Raw genomic sequence first — 22,015 nt, forward strand, 5'->3', positions numbered from 1 at the left:
AGAGTCCTTTCTATAGGGACACAACCTGGAGACTCCTGTGTGGTCCACCGTTAATGGTTTGGATGTCTGGGAGTAGGGCGCCTAGAACAAATGCTTTCAACCTTGTCCAGTCGGATGACAAAGCTTCCACCTCACATGTGTGCGGTAATTGTAAACATGGTACTTTGCCTCAAATAACACTTTGGAGGTATTGGGTATTGAAGGTAAAGATGGACATTAGGGGTTCCATTTCATGATGTGTCACGCTCAATTGCAAGATGGCAGGACCGTGACTGAAGAGGAAGAGGAGACAAAGAGGACTCCCTGAAGTGGGGAATATGAGGAAAACGTGGCCAGGTTAGAAAAATAAGACAGACATAATGAGATTTTCTGAATCATGCCGGAACTGCAAGAAGGAACATGGACAAAGTCACCTCTCAAAGGAGAATTAGTCAAAGGAAAAGCTTGCAAGTAGGAAGCAGCTGAGCATGGAGCTTTTTTTCACTAGAGATCCTTAAAATCCCACAATGGACGCGATTGGAGGAATTTTAGTAATCCCCTACTTTAAACCTCTCCTCTTTCACCCACAGTATTTTAAACTTGAAGTGACTTATTTGCAGTCACATCAAAAAGGCGGTTTGGCATCCAAGTGATCCTCCCTTTGGGGATATTTTGAGTTTGGGAGGTGGTTTCAACCTGAAGAGTTATTTCTGGAATAAACAAATCTGCATGTTCCATAGATAAGCTCTGAATCAGGCAGGACTATAGAAGCCTGATTACTGTTTTAATCAGTGTTAAAATAGACCAAGAAACAAAGTCCACTTCCCTCCCACGCGGACAGCACTCCCCGCACAGTTTGGAGCGCAAATTCAGAGGCATCTGACCAGTGCTCTGCTCAGCGTGCTCTGTTGATAAGGACGAAGATAAAGCGTCAGGGCCTTCTAAGCTCAAAATCTGTAAGTGGAAACCCACTCAGGCCGTGGTGAGACTGTCTGAACTCTTCTATTTAGGAGAGGTCCTGCGTGTTTCTCGTTCATTGTCTGACTCTGTTTTTACCCTAAGACACGAAAACTGGCGCTTGGATGGGGAAAGAGGGGAGTTCTCAAAACAGATTCAGAGCTTGAGGTAGCAAGAACTTGAAGGAAGAAAATCCATTGGTTCTCCAGTTACAAAGTATCCCAATCCTTGAAACAGCTTTATCTTACTTAGTGACAATTTAAAAAAATTGCAGTCTATCGCAGAGTAACTGCTGCGAAGGATGAGAGACTCCTGCGGGCCTGGCAAGCGGGAGCGGGAGCTGCGGGCTCCGTTCGCGGGCTGCAGGTCTCGCGCGCCCCCCGCTGGCCGCCCCGCCTGGCGGGGAAGCGAAAGCAAAAGCGAAAGCTGCAGGGGCGCGGAGGTGCCGGCTGGGAGAGCAGCGCTTGCGGGCGCCGGGGGGAGACGAAGTTGAGACCGCGGGAGGGAAGGTCTCTACAGCTCAGTCTCCAGCACTTAACGGAAAGACCTTCGGAGCTGTGGTTCCGAAGCCGCCGCTGGTGAGTTCGTGCGGCTGGAAACCTGGAGCGCTAGCAGAGACGCATCGCAGCCCGCCCGCCGCTCCACGCCCCTGCTTCCTGTCCCTCTCGACCCGGAGTTCAGGGGAGCGGGGCAGGGACCGCCTGGCTCTTTGGAACTCGGCGGCGGCAGACGGGGGAGGGGAGTTACTGGAATTCTTTTTAAAGGATGGGGTTCCTGTTGGTCAGGCTTCCCAGCTGCCTCTGACAGGCCGAATGCCTTCTGTCGCAGGAGGGATGTACTAGCGAGCACAGGGTGCCCAGGGGATCTTTCCGGGTAGGACTGGATAAAATGAGAAGCCGATGGACGGGTTGGCAGAGTGGGGTGGGGAGGATAGGGGAGAGGAGTGGGACGTCTCCGTAATTTCTCGTCTTCCACCCGTAGATAACGCCATGCGGCTCCCTGACCTGAGACCCTGGGCCTCCCTGCTGCTGGCGGACTTGGCCTTACTCTGGCTGCTTCAGGGGACCCTGGGGGATCTGCTTCCCCCAGGACTTCCAGGCCTGTGGCTGGAGGGGACCCTGCGACTTGGAGGGCTGTGGTGGCTGCTAAAGCTGGGAGGGCTGCCGGGATTTGTGGGAACAGTGCTGCCCCCACTCTGCCTGGTGACCCCCCTGTTTCTCTGCTTTAGGGCCCTGGTCCCAGGGGCCTTGAGTGCTCCCCCACTCAGAGTGGCTTCAGCATCTTGGAGCTGGCTGCTAGTGGGGTACGGGGCTGCAGGGCTGAGCTCTGCAGTATGGGCTGTGCTGAGTCCTCCAGGTGCCCAGGAGAGGGAGCGGGGCCAGGAGACCAACAAAGCCTTGATGTGGAGGTTGCTGAAGCTCTCCAGGCCAGACCTGCCTTTCCTCGCCATCGCCTTCTTCTTCCTTGTTCTTGCGGTGTTGGGTGAGTCAGGAGAGGGCCTTGTGATTTGGAGGTGGGGAAAGGCCCTTGGCACCAGCACAACTCATCTGTTATCCTTCCTGCCTCTTTCAGGTGAGACATTGATCCCCTACTATTCTGGTCGTGTGATCGACATCCTGGGAAGTGATTTTGACCCCCATGCCTTTGCCAGCGCCATCTTTTTCATGTGTGTCTTCTCCATTGGGAGGTAGGTGATGGGCCATTGGGTCAGTTTGCTAGCCCCAAATCTTAATAGGGGCCCTCACTTTCCTAACTCTGTTTTCAGACCCTTTTGTGCACAAAGCACAAAACCCTTGAACTAAAATATGCATGTATTTATTCATTCACCATTCTGTTTCATCCATCCATCCATTCATTCCTTCGTTCACCGTATTTATCTAGCATCTTCCAAATTTATAGTACATGATTATAGATACATGTACGAGTGAGTAATATGAAAGGAGTTTATGTGTCAAATGGGATGTCTCTCGGTTCCCTCCCAACATTTCTATCTCTGTGGAATTCCATTTCTCTTTTCTACCTCCTACCTCCCACCCCTAAGTTAGTTTGTAAAGTTATCCACTTGTCAGGCTGGGCATGTTTCTTCTATCTTACTCTGAAGCTTATCACCTTTCTTTCCAGCATCTTCACTCTTTTCATCTTCATTTGCTTTTCCCTCTCATTTTAGACATACTCAGGAATCTTCTTTCTACAAACAAACTAACTGCTTTATAGGGGCCGGACTAGGATGAGGTGAGTGGGGCACCTGAGTGCCACGCATTTAAGGAGGTGCTCGCTCCTAGGGTGGTGCAGATGCCTCACTTACCTTACCCTGGTACCAGCTAGCTGCTTGATGCCGCCCCTTTGTTATGGTCATACTTCATTGAGAATGCCTCAAAAACCAATTCTTCATTGTGCCTTCATTCCATATTTGCTACTCTTTGCTGAAACTACTCAAAAGTGAACTTCTTATTGATCAATCCACTGCTTTTAAAAAAAAATTTGGGTCCTCAATTCTCTTTGCTTCTCTGTAGCATTTGGCATTAGAATGAACTCTTGTTATTGATTTCTTTCTTCAGTTAGCTTTTATGAACGCCCTTTCTACTTCCCAATCCACTCTACCTCCTCTGGAGAACTTTCCTCTTCTGGACCCTTAAATATGGACTCTCCTCATGACTCAGTTCTTTGATCTTTGAGAGTATTTTTCCTATTGAGCTAATGCAGTTCATCTCTGCAGATGACTCCCAGGTCCATATTTCCATGCCCAGCACCAGTCCTCTAATCCAGTTGCCTCCTTGACATTCCCATTGGATAGCCCACTCTCATCTCACACTCCACCTACCCAGAGCTCCAAATGCATTCCTCTCCCTCCTGGTCTTCTTGAAAGTGGCTCCCTTATCTTATTCCCCTTCCTGAAACCATCAGTATCCTAGGCTCCAAGCGTCAGCATCATTGATACCTTTCTCATGTTCAAACAGTATCCCTGTTATTTTCTACTTTCAAGATGTTTCTCCTTTGGCTCCTTTCTCTCCATTCCCACTATGATGACCAAAGTCCAAACTTGCATCATTTTATGTCTGACTACCCCAACAGCCTCCTAACCATGGTAACTAGATTTCTACTAAAAACACACATTTTGTAAAATACCTGGTTCTGTGCTTTCACATTTTTCCTTTGTTTTATTGTTTTACAATAAATTAGTTAGTCTAAGAGGAATTCTGCAACTCCAGATGGGGGAAAAGCATGACTCTAGGGCTTCAGGGAATGAGAGTTCATTGCTGCAGTTCTTACAATGAATTTATGGGGGACAGGAAAGGGGGATTTGGGGGGGGTGGGCCGGGGGTGGTGAGGCCAAGACAGAGAGGAAGCCTGGAGGCAGAGCACTGAGGGAGGCCAGGTCAGAAGCAAGCCATGGGCTATTTCTTTTCACAACATCTGTTCACTTCTATTGTATTCTTCCCTTGTGTCTAGCACAGAGTGAACTCTGTAAATACTCCTGAATTTCTGCACGTCAGGATTGTGTTCCCACATCTAGCGCACCAAGTCCTCTCTTTCCTTCCGCTGTTCCTTCCTGCCCCTCTTGTCTCCCTCTCTTACTTGGTTCTCTTCTGCCTCTTGTGGTATACCTCTCCCAACTTTGTATTTTCTTTTCATTCTGTGAGCTCTCCTCTGCGTCTGTCACTCATTCCCTCCTTCTCTACCTCTCTCTCCCCTTCATCCTCCTATTGTCCCCTCCCTACCCTGCAGCTCACTGTCTGCGGGCTGCCGAGGAAGCGCTTTCACCTTCACCATGTCCAGAATCAACTTGCGGATCCGGGAGCAGCTTTTCTCCTCCCTTCTGCGCCAGGACCTTGGTTTCTTCCAGGAGACTAAGACAGGTGGGGCCTGGAATCAGGTCTGGGCTTCCTCTGGGCATTCCTTGCCCCTCAGTCACCCTCCACCCGCGTGTACACAGCCTCTGCTGCCTGCGTCCGTAGCACCGGGGCCTGGAGCTGTTTTTCTCTCTTTTGCGACAGGGCAATGAGGCAGCTTCCACCGGTCTCGATGCAAGTGAGGGAGGGCATTTAGAGGAGGGGGCTGTGCCAGAGGAGGTCAGGAGGGGGTTTCTGGGGTTCTGTGTTACACATGGTTTCCTCACCTGCTCTGTCCTCCCCAGGAGAGCTGAATTCACGGCTGAACTCGGATACAACCCTGATGAGTTGCTGGCTTCCTTTAAATGCCAACGTGCTGTTGCGGAGCCTGGTGAAAGTGGTGGGACTGTACAGCTTCATGCTCAGCCTGTCACCTCGGCTCACCCTCCTCTCTCTGGTCGACGTGCCTCTCATGATAGCAGCTGAAAAGGTGTACAATGTCCGCCATCAGGTATATGTGGGTGTAGGGAATCACCAAAGAAGAATAAAGCTCTCCCAGAGGTCATCTCTTCTCAGCCCTTAGAGCAGCAATTCTGACAGACTTAGAAGGTCCATGACCCCCTGGGACCGTATGCAAGTGTGTGTGTGTGTGTGTGTGAGAGAGAGAGAGAGAGAGAGAGAGTGAGAGAGAGAACGAGTGGGGGAGAGGGAGAGAGAGTGAGAGGGAAGGAGACCAAGTGTGGATTTCTGGGGAGAGGATAAATTTTCATCAGATTTTCAAAGGAGTCTGTAGACACCTTCCCCACAAAAGATTAGAAATGCCATCTTACGAGGTTTTAGGTAAAGAGTTTTCTCTTTTATAATCAACAGAAGGAATTCGGCTGGAGTGTAGAGAAAGTAGAACATGCAGTCAGGAGGTCCTGAGTCTGAATGAATGTTAGCTGCACATTCTCTCTCCCTTTTTCAAAAACTTGTGGTAAAATGTACATAACATAAAATTTACTGTTTAACCATTTAAAAATTTTTTATTTTATTTCTATTATTTATTAAAAATGATTTTATTGAGGTCAGACTGATTATAACATTGTATAAATTTCAGGTGTACATTATTATATTTCAGCTTCTGTATAGACTGCATCGTGTTCACCACCAAAAGTCTAGTTGCCATCCGTCACCATACATATGTGCCCCTTTACCCCTTTCACCCTCCCTCCACCCCCTTTTTCTCTGGTAAGCACCAATCTGTTCTCCTTATATATGTGTTTGTTTATCTTCTACATATGAGTGAAATCATATGGTATTTATCTTTCTCTGACTTATTTCGCTTAGCCTAATATCCTCAAGGTTCATCCTTGTTGTCACAAATGGCACTATTTTGTCTTTTTCACGGCTGAGCAATATTCCATTATATATGTATATACCACGTCTTCTTTATCCATTCATCCAATTGTGGGCACTTTGGTTGCTTCCAAGTCTTGGCTATTGTGAGTAATGCTGCAGTGAACATAGGGGTGCATGTATCTTTTCCAATTAGTATTTTTGTCTTCTTTGGGTAAATACCCAGAAGTGGAATAGCTAGATGGTATGGTATTTCTATGTTTAATTTTTTTTTTAAAGATTGACACCAGAGCTAACAACTGTTGCCAGTCTTCTTTTCTTTTATTGCTTTTTCTCCCCAAATCCCCCCAGTACGTAGTTGTACATTTTAGTTGTGGGTCCTTCTAGTTGTGGTTTGTGGGGCTTGATGAGTGGTGCCATGTCTGCGCCTAGGATCTGAGCCAGCTGAAGCGGAATGCATGAACTTAACCACTCAGCCATGGGGCCAGCCCAATTATGTTTAATTTTTTGAGAAATCTCCATTCTGTTCTCCATAGTGGCTGCACCAGTTTGCATTCCCACCAGCAGTGTATGAGGGTTCCCTTTTCTCCACACCCTCTCCAACAATTGTTATTTCTTATCTTTTTAATAATAGTCATTCTGATGGGTATGAGGTGGTCTCTTGTTGTAGTTTTGATTTGCGTTACCCTAACAATTAGAAATGTTGATCATCTTTTCATGTGCCTGTTGGCCATCTGTATATCTTCTTTGGAAAAATGTCTGTTTATAAGCTCTGCCCACATTTTAACCATTTTTAAGTGTGCCATTTCAGTGGCATTAAGTACATTTGTATTCTTGTGCAACCATCACCACCGTCCATCTGCAGAACCTTTTCCTCTTCCCAAATTGAAATTCATGCCAATTAAAAACTAACACCCTATTGCCCCCACCATTCTACTTTCTGTCTCTATGAATTTAACTACTATAGGTGTCTCATATAAGTGGGGTCATACAGTATTCGTCCTTTTGTGATTGGCTTATTTCACTTAGCATAACGTCTTCAGGGTTCATTCATGTTGCAGCATGTGTCAGAATTTTCTTCCTTTTTAAAGCTGAATAATATCCATTGATGCATAGACCACAATTTGTTTAACCATTCATCTGTCGATGGACACTTGCTTCTACCTTTTGGCTATTGTGGATAATGCCGCCATGAACATGGGTGTACAAATATTTGTTTAAGTCTTTGCTTTCAGTTCTTTTGGATATAAAGAATTCCTGGATTATGTGGTAATTTTAGTTTTAATTGTTGGAAGAGCCACCATACTGTTTTCCACAGTGGCTGCCCCATTTTACAGATTTTACGTCCTCACCAGCAGTACACAAGGGTTTCAATTTCTTCATGTCCTTTTCCAACACGTATTCTCTGTTTGTTTGGTTGGTATTTTTGTAATAGCCATCCTAATGGTTGTGAGGTGATATCTCATTGTGGTTTTGATTGGCATTTCCCTGATGATTAGTGATGTTGAACATTTTTTCATGTGCTTATTGGCCATTTTTATATCTTTTTTGGAGAAAAGTCTATTCAAGTTCTTTGCTGATTGGGTTTTTTAAAATTGCTCAGTTGTGGGAGTTCTTCATATGTTCTGGATGTTAACCTCTTATCAGATAGATGATTTGAAAATATTTACTCCTGTTCTGTAGGTTGCCTTTTCACTCTGTTGATGGAGTCCTTTAACGCACACAAGTTTGGAATTTTGATGAAGTCCAATGTATCTATTTTTTCTTTTGTTGCTTGTACTTTTGGGGTCGTATCCAAGAAATCATTGCCAAATCTAGTGTCGTGAAGCTTTTCTCCAGTGTTTTCTTCTGAGAGTTTTATGGTTTTAGCTCTTTTGTTGAGGTCTTTGATCCATTTTGAGTTATATCTGCATTACATCTTCAGCGAGCTGTGGCTTCTTAGGAAGACTACCCTTTCTTTCTTCATTCAGACACTGACGGTGGTGTGAATGACCTCAAATGAAGTTAAAAACAAATAACGTGTGTTTCTTACACTACCTATCCCTGAGAGCTCAGTAATATTTTGTTCCTTCTCTCCTTCACTTTCGTTATTCCTTCCGGAAAGAAATGTAAGGGAGATGGAAAGAGGACAGTTTGATACTTTTAGGTAGATTGGGGGAGCATCCCAAGGGCTGGAATGAGAGATTGGGGTCTGCTGTCTTCTGCCAAACCAACCCCTTGTATCCCCTGCCCCACTTTTCCAGGCAGTGCTTCGGGAGATCCAGGATGCAGTGGCGAAGGCGGGGCAGGTGGTGCGGGAGGCCGTTGGAGGGCTGCAGACGGTGCGCAGTTTTGGGGCTGAGGATCACGAGGTCTGTCGTTATAAGGAGGCCCTTGAACGATGCCGGCAGCTGTGGTGGCAACGAGACCTGGAGCGAGCCATGTACCTGCTTCTACGGAGAGTGAGGAAGCTGAGTGGCAGGGACGAAGGGCCAAGGGAAGGGGGCCGGAAAAGCAATGGGAAGCCTGCAGCTGGTACTGAGGTCCCTGCTGCTTAATGTCATAGGGGAAGAGTGGGGAGACTCTTTCTGAGCCTCGCCTTCTTCTCCCCTTCCAGATGCTGCACTTGGGAGTGCAGGTGCTGATGCTGAACTGTGGACTGCAGCAGATCCTGGCTGGGGACCTCACTCGGGGCGGGCTGCTCTCCTTTCTGCTCTACCAAGAGGATGTGGGCCACTATGTGCAAGTGAGTCAGGAGCCCATGTGTGGGTTTTTTTTTTTTTTTTTTTTTTTGGTGAGGAAGATTGGCCCTGAGCTAACATCTGTGCCAGTCTCCTTCTATTTTGTATGTGGGACGCCACCATAGCATGGCTTGATGAGTGGTGTGTAGGTCCCGCCCAGGATCCAAACCCCCAAACTCTGGGCCACCGAAGGAGAGCACACGAACTTAACCACTATGCCACTGGGCTGGCCCCTCATGCGTGCTCTTTTTTCCCCCTTTCTTTTTCTTTCTGGCCTTCTGGGCCTTGGGCTTTATTTGTTTTCCTTAATTATACAAAACAAAACAAAACCTAACTCATTTTTTTATGGAGAATTCCAAACAATGGCAAAACAGAACCAAACCAAACAAAAACCTATTATCAACTTATGGCCACTGTTTCATCTGTGTCCCCACCTACTTCCCCCGACCCATATTATTTTGAAGCAATCCATGATATAGTTTCATCTGTAAATATTTCAGATGAGGTAGGCACAGGGTCTGCTTTAAGGAGTTCCCTGTTTAATCAGGCAAGACAGACCTGTGCACAAGTAACACAAAACCGTAATTGAAAAGGTCCAGGAATAGAAGTAACACTGAAGGCTGTACAGGAGGGAGGAATATGGACTTCTCCATCCTTTACATTGCAAATTGGAACACTGGGGTAGGTATTGGTGCTGCTTTTAAATTCCATCCAAATGGCACATTTAAAGGTAGAGAATCTTTTTTGGATGAGTGAACAAGAAGTGTGGCTGGGGTGGAGTGTGGCAGAGGTGTGTGTGAGGAGTTGGGCAGTCGGTTTCTGTGGAGCTACATCTGATTTGATGACCCCTCCACTCCCGTCTTCCAGACCCTGGTATACATGTACGGGGATATGCTGAGCAACGTGGGGGCTGCTGAGAAGGTTTTTCACTACCTGGACCGACAGCCAAATCTGCCTCCACCGGGAACACTGGCCCCCCCCCACTCTGCAGGGACTGGTGGAATTCCAAGATGTCTCCTTTGCTTATCCTAATCGCCCTGACCAGCCTGTGCTCAAGGTATCTGAAGAGGCCATAAGGAGGGAACTTGGGCCCTTTGTTCCCTGCTGCTTATGTGTGACCAGGCATCACAGCCTGTGGATCATTTGCCTCTGAGAAGCAGATCTTACCTGTGATAGAAAGCGAAGGGGAGGGGACCTGAGGGAGAAGAGGCTGGCCCCTAACTCTTTCTTGGCTTTTCTAGGGGCTCACATTCACACTACGTCCTGGTCAGATGACCGCACTGGTGGGACCCAATGGGTCTGGGAAGAGCACAGTGGCCGCCCTGCTACAGAATCTGTACCAGCCCACGGAGGGCCAGCTGCTGCTGGATGGGGAGCCCCTTCCCCAGTATGAACACCATTACCTGCACCAACAGGTGGGTAGGTAGGAAGAAGAGAGAGAGGAGAAAGCAGAGAAGAAGCATGTGTGGAGAGAACATGGGCGATCCATGGGAAGAAACACAAGGAGTCCATTCTGAGGGAGGAGGGAGGGACCCTGCCATGGGGCTTTACACGCCGTCCTCTGCTCCCACCCCTCTGTACAGGTTGCTTTGGTCGGGCAGGAGCCTGTGCTGTTCTCGGGTTCTGTGAGGGACAACATTGCTTATGGGCTGAAGAGCTGCAGTGACGAAGAGGTGATGGCTGCTGCCCAGGCTGCCAAAGCGGATGAGTTCATCAAAGAAATGGAGCATGGACTACAAACAGGTACCTTCACTCAAAACAGAACCTGGAGCTTATTCTTGGGGTGAGGGTTGTGTCCCTGTAACTCAATGTTTCTTGTTTCCTTGCCTTTTCATTGGCTCCCACTTCCTCTCCTTTCCCAGCACCAGGAGCTGTTTAGCCCCTTGTCCTGCTCAGGAGTCTTTGTTCCCAGAGAGCAACGTAGAAGTAGTGCTCCCTCCACACGGGCAGCCCCAGCAGGTCTCCACCCCACCACCCTCCTTAGCCAGGCCCTCATACCTCCTAACTGGTGCTAGTGGAAATACCAGTTGTGCACTTGTTCCTGTTCACGGGGAAGATGTTGTTGTGGTCACTTGTGTCTGAGGAAGGCTACTTCTTGGTTTCTTCAGATGTAGGGGAGAAAGGAAGCCAGTTGGCTGTGGGACAGAAACAATGTCTGGCCATTGCTCGGGCCCTCGTGCGGAACCCACGAGTCCTCATCCTGGATGAAGCCACCAGTGCCCTGGACGTCCAGTGTGAGCAGGCTGTGAGTACTGGGGTGAGAGAGGCGGGGGCCAGTGGGACCTGAGGGGTCACGTTTGAAGGATCAGCCTGTGCAGAATCTGGCAGTGGGAGGATGAATGGCTCACTAGTGGAAAGAGTATCTGTGTCTTCCTAGGGCTGGGAAATGGAATGGAGAATACGGTGGTCTGGGAACATTCCTGATTCCTCCATGGCTCCCCTTCCCATCCAGCAGCTGCAATAATCCAGCTGAGAGAGAAGGGCAGTGCAGGCCTTTATCTTTTACTCCTTCCTACATTCTCATGTTTCACACCCTCTTTACCCTAAGCCACAAGAGATGATGCCCAGTTGGGATGTGGTATCCATCCCATTCTTATCTCTCTGAGGCATTATAATCTGCTCCCTTCAGCTGCAGGACTGGATATCCCATGGGGACCGAACGGTGCTGGTGATCGCTCACAGGCTGCAGACGGTTCAGAACGCTGACCAGATCCTGGTGCTCAGGCAGGGAGAGCTGGTGGATCATGCCCAGCTCATGGGGGGGGAGGACCTCTATTCCCGCCTGGTGCAGCAGTGTCTGGAGGACTGAGGCCGCAGGGACACTGGGCCCTTCTCATGGCTGTCTTCATGACCTGGAGTAGCTCCTGCTTTGAGTTTCCCTGGGGCTGTTCCCCTGGGTAGTTTTTCCTGGAGTTGGAGACATGATGGAGATTTGGACCATGTGTGCTTTCATTGGAGCTGGGAGTGGAAGGCGGGGAGTGCTGCATGTGTCCATGAACCTTATTTCCTTGATGAACGTAGTACTGAGTAGTATACTGTGGCATAATAAATATATTTAAAAATATTTTTTCCTTATTATATAAATAGCACACATTCATATAGGAAAGTAACACTAACCTTTGTTTCACTTTCCAGAGATAATTATGGTTACTGTTTTGCTGGCTATCCTGTCAGTCTTTTATCTGTTCTTTGAGATACACATTAGCCAGTATGATAAATATTCATGAGGTTGCTTTTCCGTGTCCTTTCCCATTCCCACCAGTGTCTGATACTTCAGGTGGAGCTAGGGAAGGACAGAGCACAGTTCCCTAATTAGCAGTGTTAATAAAACATTGATAATAGCTACTGTTTATAGACTTTTAATATAAGTAGGAACTATGCTATGCATTTTTCTTTTTAATCCTTACTCTCAATCCTACAAGGCTGGTTGTTATTATCCCCATTTTATAGTAGAGGCAACTGAGTCTCAATAAACCAAATAACTTTCCCAAGGTTACACAGTGGTGGAGTTGGAGTTTGAATCCAGGCCTGAGCCCAGAGTCCATACTCTGAAGCAATAAATTATATGGCATCTTGTGTTCATAATCTCTAATTCATAATCAGATCAAGTAAAGCTGTTTGACTTCTAGTGCCATGTAGCTCTGAATCCATTATCTTCTCTCTCGTCTTGTTAGGACTTTCATTCTGTCTTGGATGATCTTATCTCCAAAGAAGTTTCCTACCGTCGGTTCACCTCTTCCAGCCATTCTTCACGAAGTCACTTTTCTTTCTAGAAGGTTCTTAGGACGATGTCACTTCTGTAAAACCCTTCAAGTGCTCTTCATCCCTTTCTGTCAGATCTTCCTCAGAGCACACAGGGGTTTCCAGCCCCGTTGTCGTGCCCTTTCCTGTTGCATTAAGCTCCAGCCCGACAAACTTCCTGCCTCCCAATGCCTTTGTGCCTTTGCAGGTGGTGTTTCCTCACCATTCCCTACACCACCCTCCCTCATGTACCCTAAGTTCTCCCACACGTAACTCCGGGTTCAGGTCTCCAGGAAGCTTTCCCTTTTCTCCTCAGTCTGGAGGAAGTGTCCTTTCCATGTTCTCCTATTGCTTCTAGGCTTGCCTCTTTCACAGCTCTCATTAAACTCTCCTCTCCACCCTCCTTGGTCCTTCCACTAGACCATGAACTCCTGCCGGGGAGGGCCGTATGTCTTATTAAGCTTTATATCTACTGTCTGGCACAGGGCTCTATCCACAGTCGACAGTAAGTAAATGTCTGTTGGATCAATGCATAAATCTCCCTCCTGCACTGTCCTTATTCTCAACCCTCCCTACACACACCAACCACTGCAAACCCAAAGTTGTACATGTTGCTGGTAACTGGGAGGGACTTAGCTTTGAAGGTTCCTATTCCAGGAAAGAGAAACTTTCATAATCCCAGAAATAGCAGGTACTTTCCAGCACTAGCCATGAACTAGCCAGACTTCTGCTGTTTTGGACTTTTTTCTGCCTGGCAACTGTTGGGAGCAGAGCCAGATGAGAGTAGGGAGTTTGTTATGCAGATAAGCCTTTGCCTCATTCCGCTGGCTGCTGCCAGGTACCCTACACCCGTCTCTCTTCCAAATGTCACTGAGGGTGAAATATGCATTTGGAGAGAGAGAAGCCTGGCCTGACTCATCCTTCTCTCCGCAAAATGTCCTTTCTCTATTTGTCATATGGTAATAATAATTCCTGTATCTCCCAACCTTATGGAAACTATAGCCCTCGTGAGAAGATGATCTGTTAAATTTCTTTGATATCCTCAGCACAATTACATCCATAGATTCATAGGCATCTTAAAAATAATGCAGCAGTCAAATCTTACTTTACAGATAGGGAAACTGGCTTGAAATCACACAGCCTATCAGTGAGAGAGCTGGGGGGAAAACTCAGGCATCCTGATGGGCAGGACAGAAAGATGCAGCAGACCTTGGGATCTTAAGATGTCCCGAAAATTTATCATCTCAGGGCCAACACCCAGGTAAGCCTTACGTCAGGGACACAGAAAAATGTTCCCTGATGGTCAAAGTATTCAACCCAGACAGACTGATCCCCACAAGTGTGGTCTGTCTGGTATTTACAGATATTAGTAATTCTGGTTTGCTCCGGAGTTCTAGTTCTTTCATTCACCTCTTCTACCTGCCAACACCATTTGATGTCCCTGCCCCTTAATCTCCCTTTCTTGTCACTTGCCTTTAGTATCTTTCCCACTCAGTCATGTTTTACTCTTTCCTAAGGAAGATGTGAATGGAGAGGGGGAACCTTAGGAAACTCTGATAAATTTCTTCGGAACCCCAAACCATGCCCCACCCTGTCTGCCCTGCCCAGTGTGGAAACAGCCTTGAATTTCAAATCCTTTATGCCCCAGCCCAGTGGGGTAGCCACTTGCAGTCCACATGGCAGTTGTGAATCAAGAGGAGGAAGAGTGGAGTTGTCAGAATTTTGGGAGAAAGAACTAGGGAATAAGGAAAACTGAGATTTCCCCTGTTTTGGGTGCTGCGAGAAAGAAGCACCCATTTGTTTGAGTCTGATGCCATCTAGTGGTCTTAGGAAACACTGGGTTTTCAACCTAGAGTTATGGATTCTAATAATTCAGTAACAATAATAATCATACACTGAGTGCTTTCTGTGTGCTACTGTTGTGCTTAGTGCCTGATATGTATCTTCTTACTTTATCTTCAAGATGATCCCATGTGGCAAGTATTACTATCCCAGTTCTAAGAAGGAAAAAATGGAGATTTAGAAACATTTACTAACTTACCCGGGTCACACAGCTAGGAAAAAGTGGACTCTGCCCAGCTTTACTACAAAACTCCTCAAAAGAGCTGCCTATACTCCCTGTATCCACTTACTCTCATACTATTCTCTTTTTTAAAGATACAATTTATTTGAACAGCCCATATATTAATGCGGCTTAAAATTCAAATGGCACAAAAGTTGGAAACTAGGGTTAAAGAGGAAAGACGACTCCCATCCTTCTCCATGGTTGGCCAATACTCCTCGCATAGGCATTCATGTTCCGAGCTTTATGTTTACCCTTCCAGAGAAATTTAATGTATATGTAAGCGTATGTGTATACATAGTCTTGCTCCCTATTTTACAAATAGTGGCTCCCTAAATTCCCTGTTCTGAACTTTACTTTTTAAACTTTAGCAATATGTGACTATACGGTATTCTATTTTGTGAAGGTACCATATTTCATTTAGCCTGTTTCCTCTTATTGATGAGCGGTTAAGTTATTGGAAATCTTTTGCTATTGTAATCAATGTCTTGCATAGACATTGTAATACACATGTGCAAGAATATCGCCAGGATAAAATCCTAAAGGGGCAGTCACTGAGTCCAAATGTATATATATTATTAATATTGATAGATATTGCAAAATAGCCTTCATAGAGATTGTATTAATGCACAGGTCCATTAGCAATATATGAGTTTATCTATTTCCCCACATGCTCATCAATGTAGAATATCGTTAACTTTTCAGATTTTGCCAATCTTACGGATAAAAAGTGGCATTATATTATAGCCATCGTTTGATTTTCCTTTATTGCCACTTAAGTCAGAAGGATACTGAACCCAGAAAGAAAAACTGGGATGCAAGAAGCAAAGAAGAGAAACACACAAACACACAAAATGATGAGAAAAACCTGTCTAGAATATTGGTAAATCAGAATAAAGGATGAAAAATGACTATAACTATAAAAATCACCAACAATGACTATTAAATTTAAGAACAAGGTGGAATAATTATAAATAATATGAGAACAAGGAGATAAAGTAAAGCATTCTAAAGTCTTTTCCTTGATTGGAAGGAGGGTGGAGGTATTGATTAACTTCCGATGTTGCCAAGTTAGGTACTCATGTTAAAAATGTAGGGGTAACTCTTAACTAATAGAATTTAAAACTCCTCAGCCAGGAGAGGGAAATTAGAGATTACTTTAAAAAATTAATCAAATTAATATGAGTTGAAAAGAGAAAAAAAAAGAAGCAGAGAAAGAACATAACAAAATAGGAAGCACAATATATGATAATAGAAATAAATCCATATAATTTAGTAATCACAATAAATGTAAATGGCTTAAATTTAAAGAATAAATCTCAGATTAGATTAATAATATCACAAAATCTAGTTACATGTCCTTCATGAGAGTCCCAAAGACAACCTAAAGACATAAAAAGGTTAAAATCAAAAGATGCAATATAATACACAAACTAACATAAGATGACTTGTGTAGTTACATTGATAGCTAAAAATATAATCTAAGGGGCTGGCCGAGTGCTGTACTGGTCAAGTTCAGTGTGCTCCACTTCGGCAGCCTGGGTTCATGGGTTCAGATCCTGGGTGCAGACCTACACCACTCATCAAGCCATGCTGTGGCAGATGAAAGATGGGCACAGATGTCAGCTCAGGGCCACTCTTCCTTGAGCAAAAAGAGGAAGATTGGCAGCAGGTGTTAGCTCAGGGCGAATCTTCCTCACCAAAACATATACATATATCTAGTCTAAGATCGTAGGCATTTGGGGCCTACCCATGGCTGAGTGGTTAAGTTCGCACACTCTGCTTCAGCAGCCCAGGGTTTTGCTAGTTTGGATCCTGGGCGTGGACATGGCACCACTCATCAGGCCATACTGAAGTGGCATCCCACATGCTGCAACTAGAAGGACCACCACTAAAATACACAACTATGTACTTGGGGGATTAGGGGAGAAAAAGCAGAAAAGAAAAAAGAAGATTGGCAACAGTTGTTAACTCAGGTGCTAATCTTTAATAAAAAAAGTAAGATTGTAGGCATTAGTAGAGACAAAGATGATCTTAACAATGATAACAAGCAGTCACCAAAACATACTAAAACTGAATCAGTATGCACCTAACAACAAAGTCACAAAATATATAAGAAAATATAGACAGAACTACAAGAAGAAATTGATAAATAGAAACACATTTCTCAGTCATTACAGATTAAGTAGAAAAATAAGTAAGGATATAGAATAAGCTTGCTGATGGCGTTGTCCAGGAGTCAAAAAATATCCCTTAATATTATGTTAAGTGAAATAAGCCAGATAGAGAAATACAATCTCTGTATGACTCCACTCATATGTGGAAGTTAAACATGTAGACAAAGAGAACAGATTAGTGGTTACCAGGGGAAAGGGGGTGGGGGGTGGGCACAAAGGGTGAAGTGGTGCACCTGCAACATGACTGACAAACCATAATACACAACTGAAATTCCACAAGGTTGCAAACTATCATAATCTCAATAGAAAGTTAAAAAAAATCCCTTAAAACTGATAAATCAGGGGGCTGGCCCCGTGGCCAAATGGTTAAGTTCATGTGCTCCGCTTCAGCTGCCCAGGGATTTGCTGGTTCAGGTCCTGGGTGCTGACATGACACTGCTCATCAAGCCATGGTGAGGTGGCATCCCACATGCCGCAACTAGAAGGACCCACAACTAAAAATATACAACTATGTACCAGGGGGCTTTGGGGAGAAAAAGGGAAAAAAAAATCTTTAAAAAAACCCCCAAAACAAAAAACCAATAAATCAAGTAGTTGCCTTTTGAACGTGTTTAAGAGTACAAAATTAAACACAAAGAAAATGGAAGAGGAAAAAAGCTAGTTTTATGATGTTCATAGTGGAAAACTAATAGGAACTATCTAAAGAAAGAGAGAACTAATTGTATTATGTAAAAATAAAGTTATGAAGACAATTCCAAAATAAACACCTTCCTAAATATCTGAAAAACTGCAATTTTAGAAAAACACAAAAAAGACATAGTAAACTATTTTAAAAAGGAAATGCTCACATAAACAACATATTTAACAGAAAATAATTATCTCCAAATTACACTGAGTCTATTTGCCATATTAATAACTGTAAATGGGCTTATCTCATCTATAAAATAAAAATATTTTAAGGTTAGATTAAAAGAAAAATTCTGCTGTTTGCAATATACAAAAGACACACGTAAAATAGTTATTCAGAAATATTTATTCACTTATTCAACAAATAAAATGATGGGAAAAGATGCAACAAGGGAAAACAAACAAAAAAGAAGCAGAGGTCACAATCTTATTATTAAACAAGGTGAAATTCAGACCAAAAAAATTGAGTGAGATGAGAAGACACTTTATAATGTTAAGTGTAGAATTCCTAATGGATATTTAAAAGAGGCATAAGTTCTAAATAGCATATCAGCAGTGCTTATTAAGCAGAAATTAAGGTAAATACAAGGGGAATATTCAGAAATGAACAACTTATTAGACTTTAATTCACTTTCCTCAGTACTAGATTGAGTAGACAAAAAAGTATGAACACAGAAGATATTACTAACATAATAAAAATTGGATATGATGAATCTATACTGAACTTTCTTCATTGAAAATAGAGAACACAATTTTTCAAGTCCCAACAAAACATTAATGAAAATAAATCACATATTATGGAACAAAAAACCCTCAAGTTCCCCAGAGTAGGAATGACATAGATACTATTCTATGACCATAATGGAACACGCTAGATAACAGAAGAAAGTCAGAAAAGATACACGCTCTTCCACATAGAAACTTAAAGAAATGGTCTCTCTCTTGAGCCAGAGAGAAAATAAAAAAAAAAAAATTGAAAAACTTCTCGAAAAATAACAAAAATCACATATCAAATCCTTTGAGATATAGCTAAAGCAGTGCTCAGAGGAGAATATATGACCTTAGTTAACTATATTAGTGAAAGGAAAGAATGAAACAGGTGAATTAAGTGAAAAGAACAACAAAATCAATCACACAAAAACAGGAGCAGATAATAAAGATAAAAGCAGAAAACTAAAACAGTAGAATGCATGAATTCAGAAGCTTAAAACATTTTTCAGTAAAATAAATAAACTGCTGGAAAACTTCATCAAGAAAAAAGCAGAGAAGTTATGACAAGGACAAAACTAACACAGGAACAGAAGAAAAATCGGAAGAGACTACTTTGTTCAATTTTACAAAAATAAACTTGGAAACTTGGATTAAATGAATAATTCTCTTGAAAAATGCAATATACCAAACGCAACTCCTATAGAGGTAGGGTATCTATATAGAGTAATTTCCACAGAAGAAATAGAGAAAATCCTAAAAAAATTACCCTCAGAAAAGCTCCAGGTCAAGATATTTAGAGGAATGTAATAAAGTCTTCAAAGAAAAAAAAGATAATTCCAACCCTAATTAAATGGCTCAATAGTATAAAAAGTGTTCTTTTAATGAAGTAGTATAATATTTATGTTAAACTATGATAATGAACAAAAATAAAAACTATAGATGAATTTACTTATTAATATTGACGCAAAAATCCTAATAAAAATATTGCAAACAGAATCTAGCACAGATTTTTAAAAACCTATCAGGACTAAGTTGGGCTTGTTCTGGAAAATCTTTTTGAAGTTCATAATATTATAATTTCAGTGACTATTTCCTAGGAATAATGAGTTCAAATGTACAAATTAGCGGAGAAAAGAGCACCAACATTCACTTTTCCACAATGGAGTGATAGACAAAACTATCATAGTCTAGAGAATGGTGTCACGTAGTATGCATAAACCAATACGATGGGTGGATCCAGCCATCCAGACGTCATTATCAAACAAGTGATTGCTGATTAGAGCCCAGAGCTTTTAGTTCCTCAGTTCCCAAACGGGTTCTCACTGGGTGGAATCACAAGGTTGCTTCAGACACCCCAAATTCCACCTATTTCTGTTGTTTCTCATATCCCTTCCTTCTCACCTTTCCCCTCATGTGACGTCTCCCTCTAGTCTGGGACTACAGTCACCACTGAGGGAGAATTAAGCAAGCATTTCGAACTGGCAATGTTCTTAGCCCAGTATAATCCTTTCAGTTAAACCGAAACTCAACACATAGTGTTCTCTAAAAATATGTTTTAATTTTCTGTCTAGTATCACAGAATAATTTTCTAACTTCTCTAAGGCAGCTTATGTTTCCGGTGATAGAAGGGAGTAGAAAGAGGAAAACGGACAGTTTATTCCAAATTTAAAGTCAACAATACAGCAGTTGAAGGGGTATTTGCGTCAGGTAATAGGGAGAATGATTTTCTACCACCCTCAAGAAACTACCACATATACCACACCCAACTTCTTTCACTCCTTAGAGAAGGGGAAGGGAAAGCGGAAGAGGGATGCAAAGTACGGGCTTGAGTAAAAAATGACAGAAAAGCCCGTGTCTATAATAGGTCTGTCCATATTAGGGCTCTTGGCTGAAGTCAGGCAGGAAGAGAAAGATGAAAATGCCCCTCTCTTATTTTTCAAGCTCATACAAATGGAACACAAAAACAAAAACGTGAGAGAAAGGAACCAGGCCACAGCCTCTCCCTTTATTAGCTGTCTCCCTAGAACTGTGTAGTCTCTCTGAAAAGCTGGGGGAGCCCAGATCCTTCTGTCTGTGCTTGACACTAAGCACAGAACACAATTCAACAAAGCTTCCAACTGGACGAATCACATGCTTTGACTTATTCAAGATGTATCAGAGGCTATTGAAAAGGGAGATTTACAGGTTGGTCTTGCTTTCTCTTAGTTCCTACAGATGGGCTCTATGCCCTTCCTTTCTTGTGATATATGAGACCACCAATGTCCTTTTGTGAGATAAGATGTGATGGAGATCTGTCCTGGCACCAAATAGTTATCATAAAATTCTTCAATTATTTTGACCTTTTGTGCGTCTTATCATTACAGGGATGCTGAAGGTGTAGAAATAATGCTTTCCTGGGTTACCAAGTAAGAGATATAGTACAGGGGAAAAAGCACAACCTATGGACTTACTAGTTATGTGACTTTTGGTTCATCCTTTCATAACTTCATCTATAAAAGGGAGATCATGATACCCTCCACCACACACACACACACACACACAATTTATATAGTGCTTAGAAAACTGACTTATAGTAAGAAATTGACAAATATTAGCTATTATGATCATGATGTAGGCAAGTCAGATTTTAGCTTTTAAGGGTCTTACACACATTCATGCTAGAAGTAAGAACAGCCCTCCTCCCTTTCTGGTTCAGCATCCATGTCCTCCAGTCTTTCAGCACCCCTTGCCATCTAACAACTCCTTTTCTTCCCGCTAAATCCAAATACAAGCTCCCATTTAATCTATATTCCTTAGGCTCTGCTCTCTCTCCTCTCCTCAGGGTCTGTCTCATCTCTGAGGGAAACTGCAGAAGCCCAGCCAGGGTACTGCCTGCAAAGGAGGGGAAACAGGCTCAGACTTATGTCTCTCCTACCCTCTCACACTTTTATTCCTTCTGATAACCTCCATGTCACATCCTCATTTATTTAGCCTCAAGTAAAATAGGATGAGGTACACGAGAAAGACTAGGTAGGTATGGGTAAGAAGAAGAAAGGAAGTTAAACTCAGTGGCTTGAGCTCCTGATTGTCACCTTTTTACTCAGCTTCACACACGCCCTCCCAAATGGGAGCAAAACAACTATCCACATCTAGAAGAAGTACTCACAATCATGGGTCATATGCTCTGTATACAGAGTCTACCATTTTCTGGCCTGTGATAAGGCTTCTAATTCATGAATACTATATTTGAATCTACTTGAGGGATGTGGAGGGGGTGGGTTGACACTCTTGCTCCTGTCCTATGTTAGTTAGGTTAAGTTAGGCCAGGCTGTGGTAATAAGCAACCCTCAGTACCTTAATTAAGCAAAAGTTATCTCTCATTCATACAGAGTATATTGTAGGTTTGGGTGTTTCTCTAGGGGCAGCTACCCTCCATGATGACTCAGCTAATTAGACTACTTTTATATTCTGATTCCACTATTTCAACACAAGCCTTTCTTGGTTGATTTGGTAGGGGAAGAGGAGAAAAGTCATGCAATGGTAGTTGAATTCTTCGACCAAGAATCTTTTGTTCACTAACCATTGGCTAGAACTAGTCACATAGTCCCAGGAGACTAGGAGGTATAGTTTTCCATGTGCCCAGGAATTAGAGGAACTTGGTGAACATTAGTGATGTCTTCCCCACCTCCAGATCTTTTTCTTTACTCTGTCATGATCTCCCAGGAGAAGAATCTATTATTCTGATTGGTCAGATTCCAGGGCAGAGCATGTTTAGTAAGAGTGAGGATCATAGTGTATTAAAAGATTACATAGTTGCATTTCACCCTTCTTTTC

At 43.6% G+C, this 22,015-nt stretch overlaps 1 protein-coding gene across 1 annotated transcript; it reads left to right on the forward strand.

Annotated features, from left to right (window-relative positions):
• The first annotated feature begins 1,353 nt into the window (after positions 1-1,353).
• Positions 1,354-11,888, forward strand: TAP2 (transporter 2, ATP binding cassette subfamily B member). The gene is given in 13 exon segments (XM_046641213.1): positions 1,354-1,514; positions 1,918-2,418; positions 2,509-2,623; positions 4,663-4,793; positions 5,072-5,277; positions 8,348-8,545; positions 8,701-8,829; positions 9,692-9,799; positions 9,801-9,881; positions 10,066-10,239; positions 10,408-10,567; positions 10,933-11,069; positions 11,454-11,888. Coding segments are annotated over 12 exon segments (2,112 nt in total). The 5' UTR covers positions 1,354-1,514; positions 1,918-1,925; the 3' UTR covers positions 11,634-11,888.
• Positions 11,889-22,015: the final 10,127 nt, after the last annotated feature.

Source organism: Equus quagga, chromosome 15 (genome assembly GCF_021613505.1).
Source record: "Equus quagga isolate Etosha38 chromosome 15, UCLA_HA_Equagga_1.0, whole genome shotgun sequence".
In the NCBI taxonomy this organism is placed as follows: Eukaryota; Metazoa; Chordata; class Mammalia; order Perissodactyla; family Equidae; genus Equus; species Equus quagga.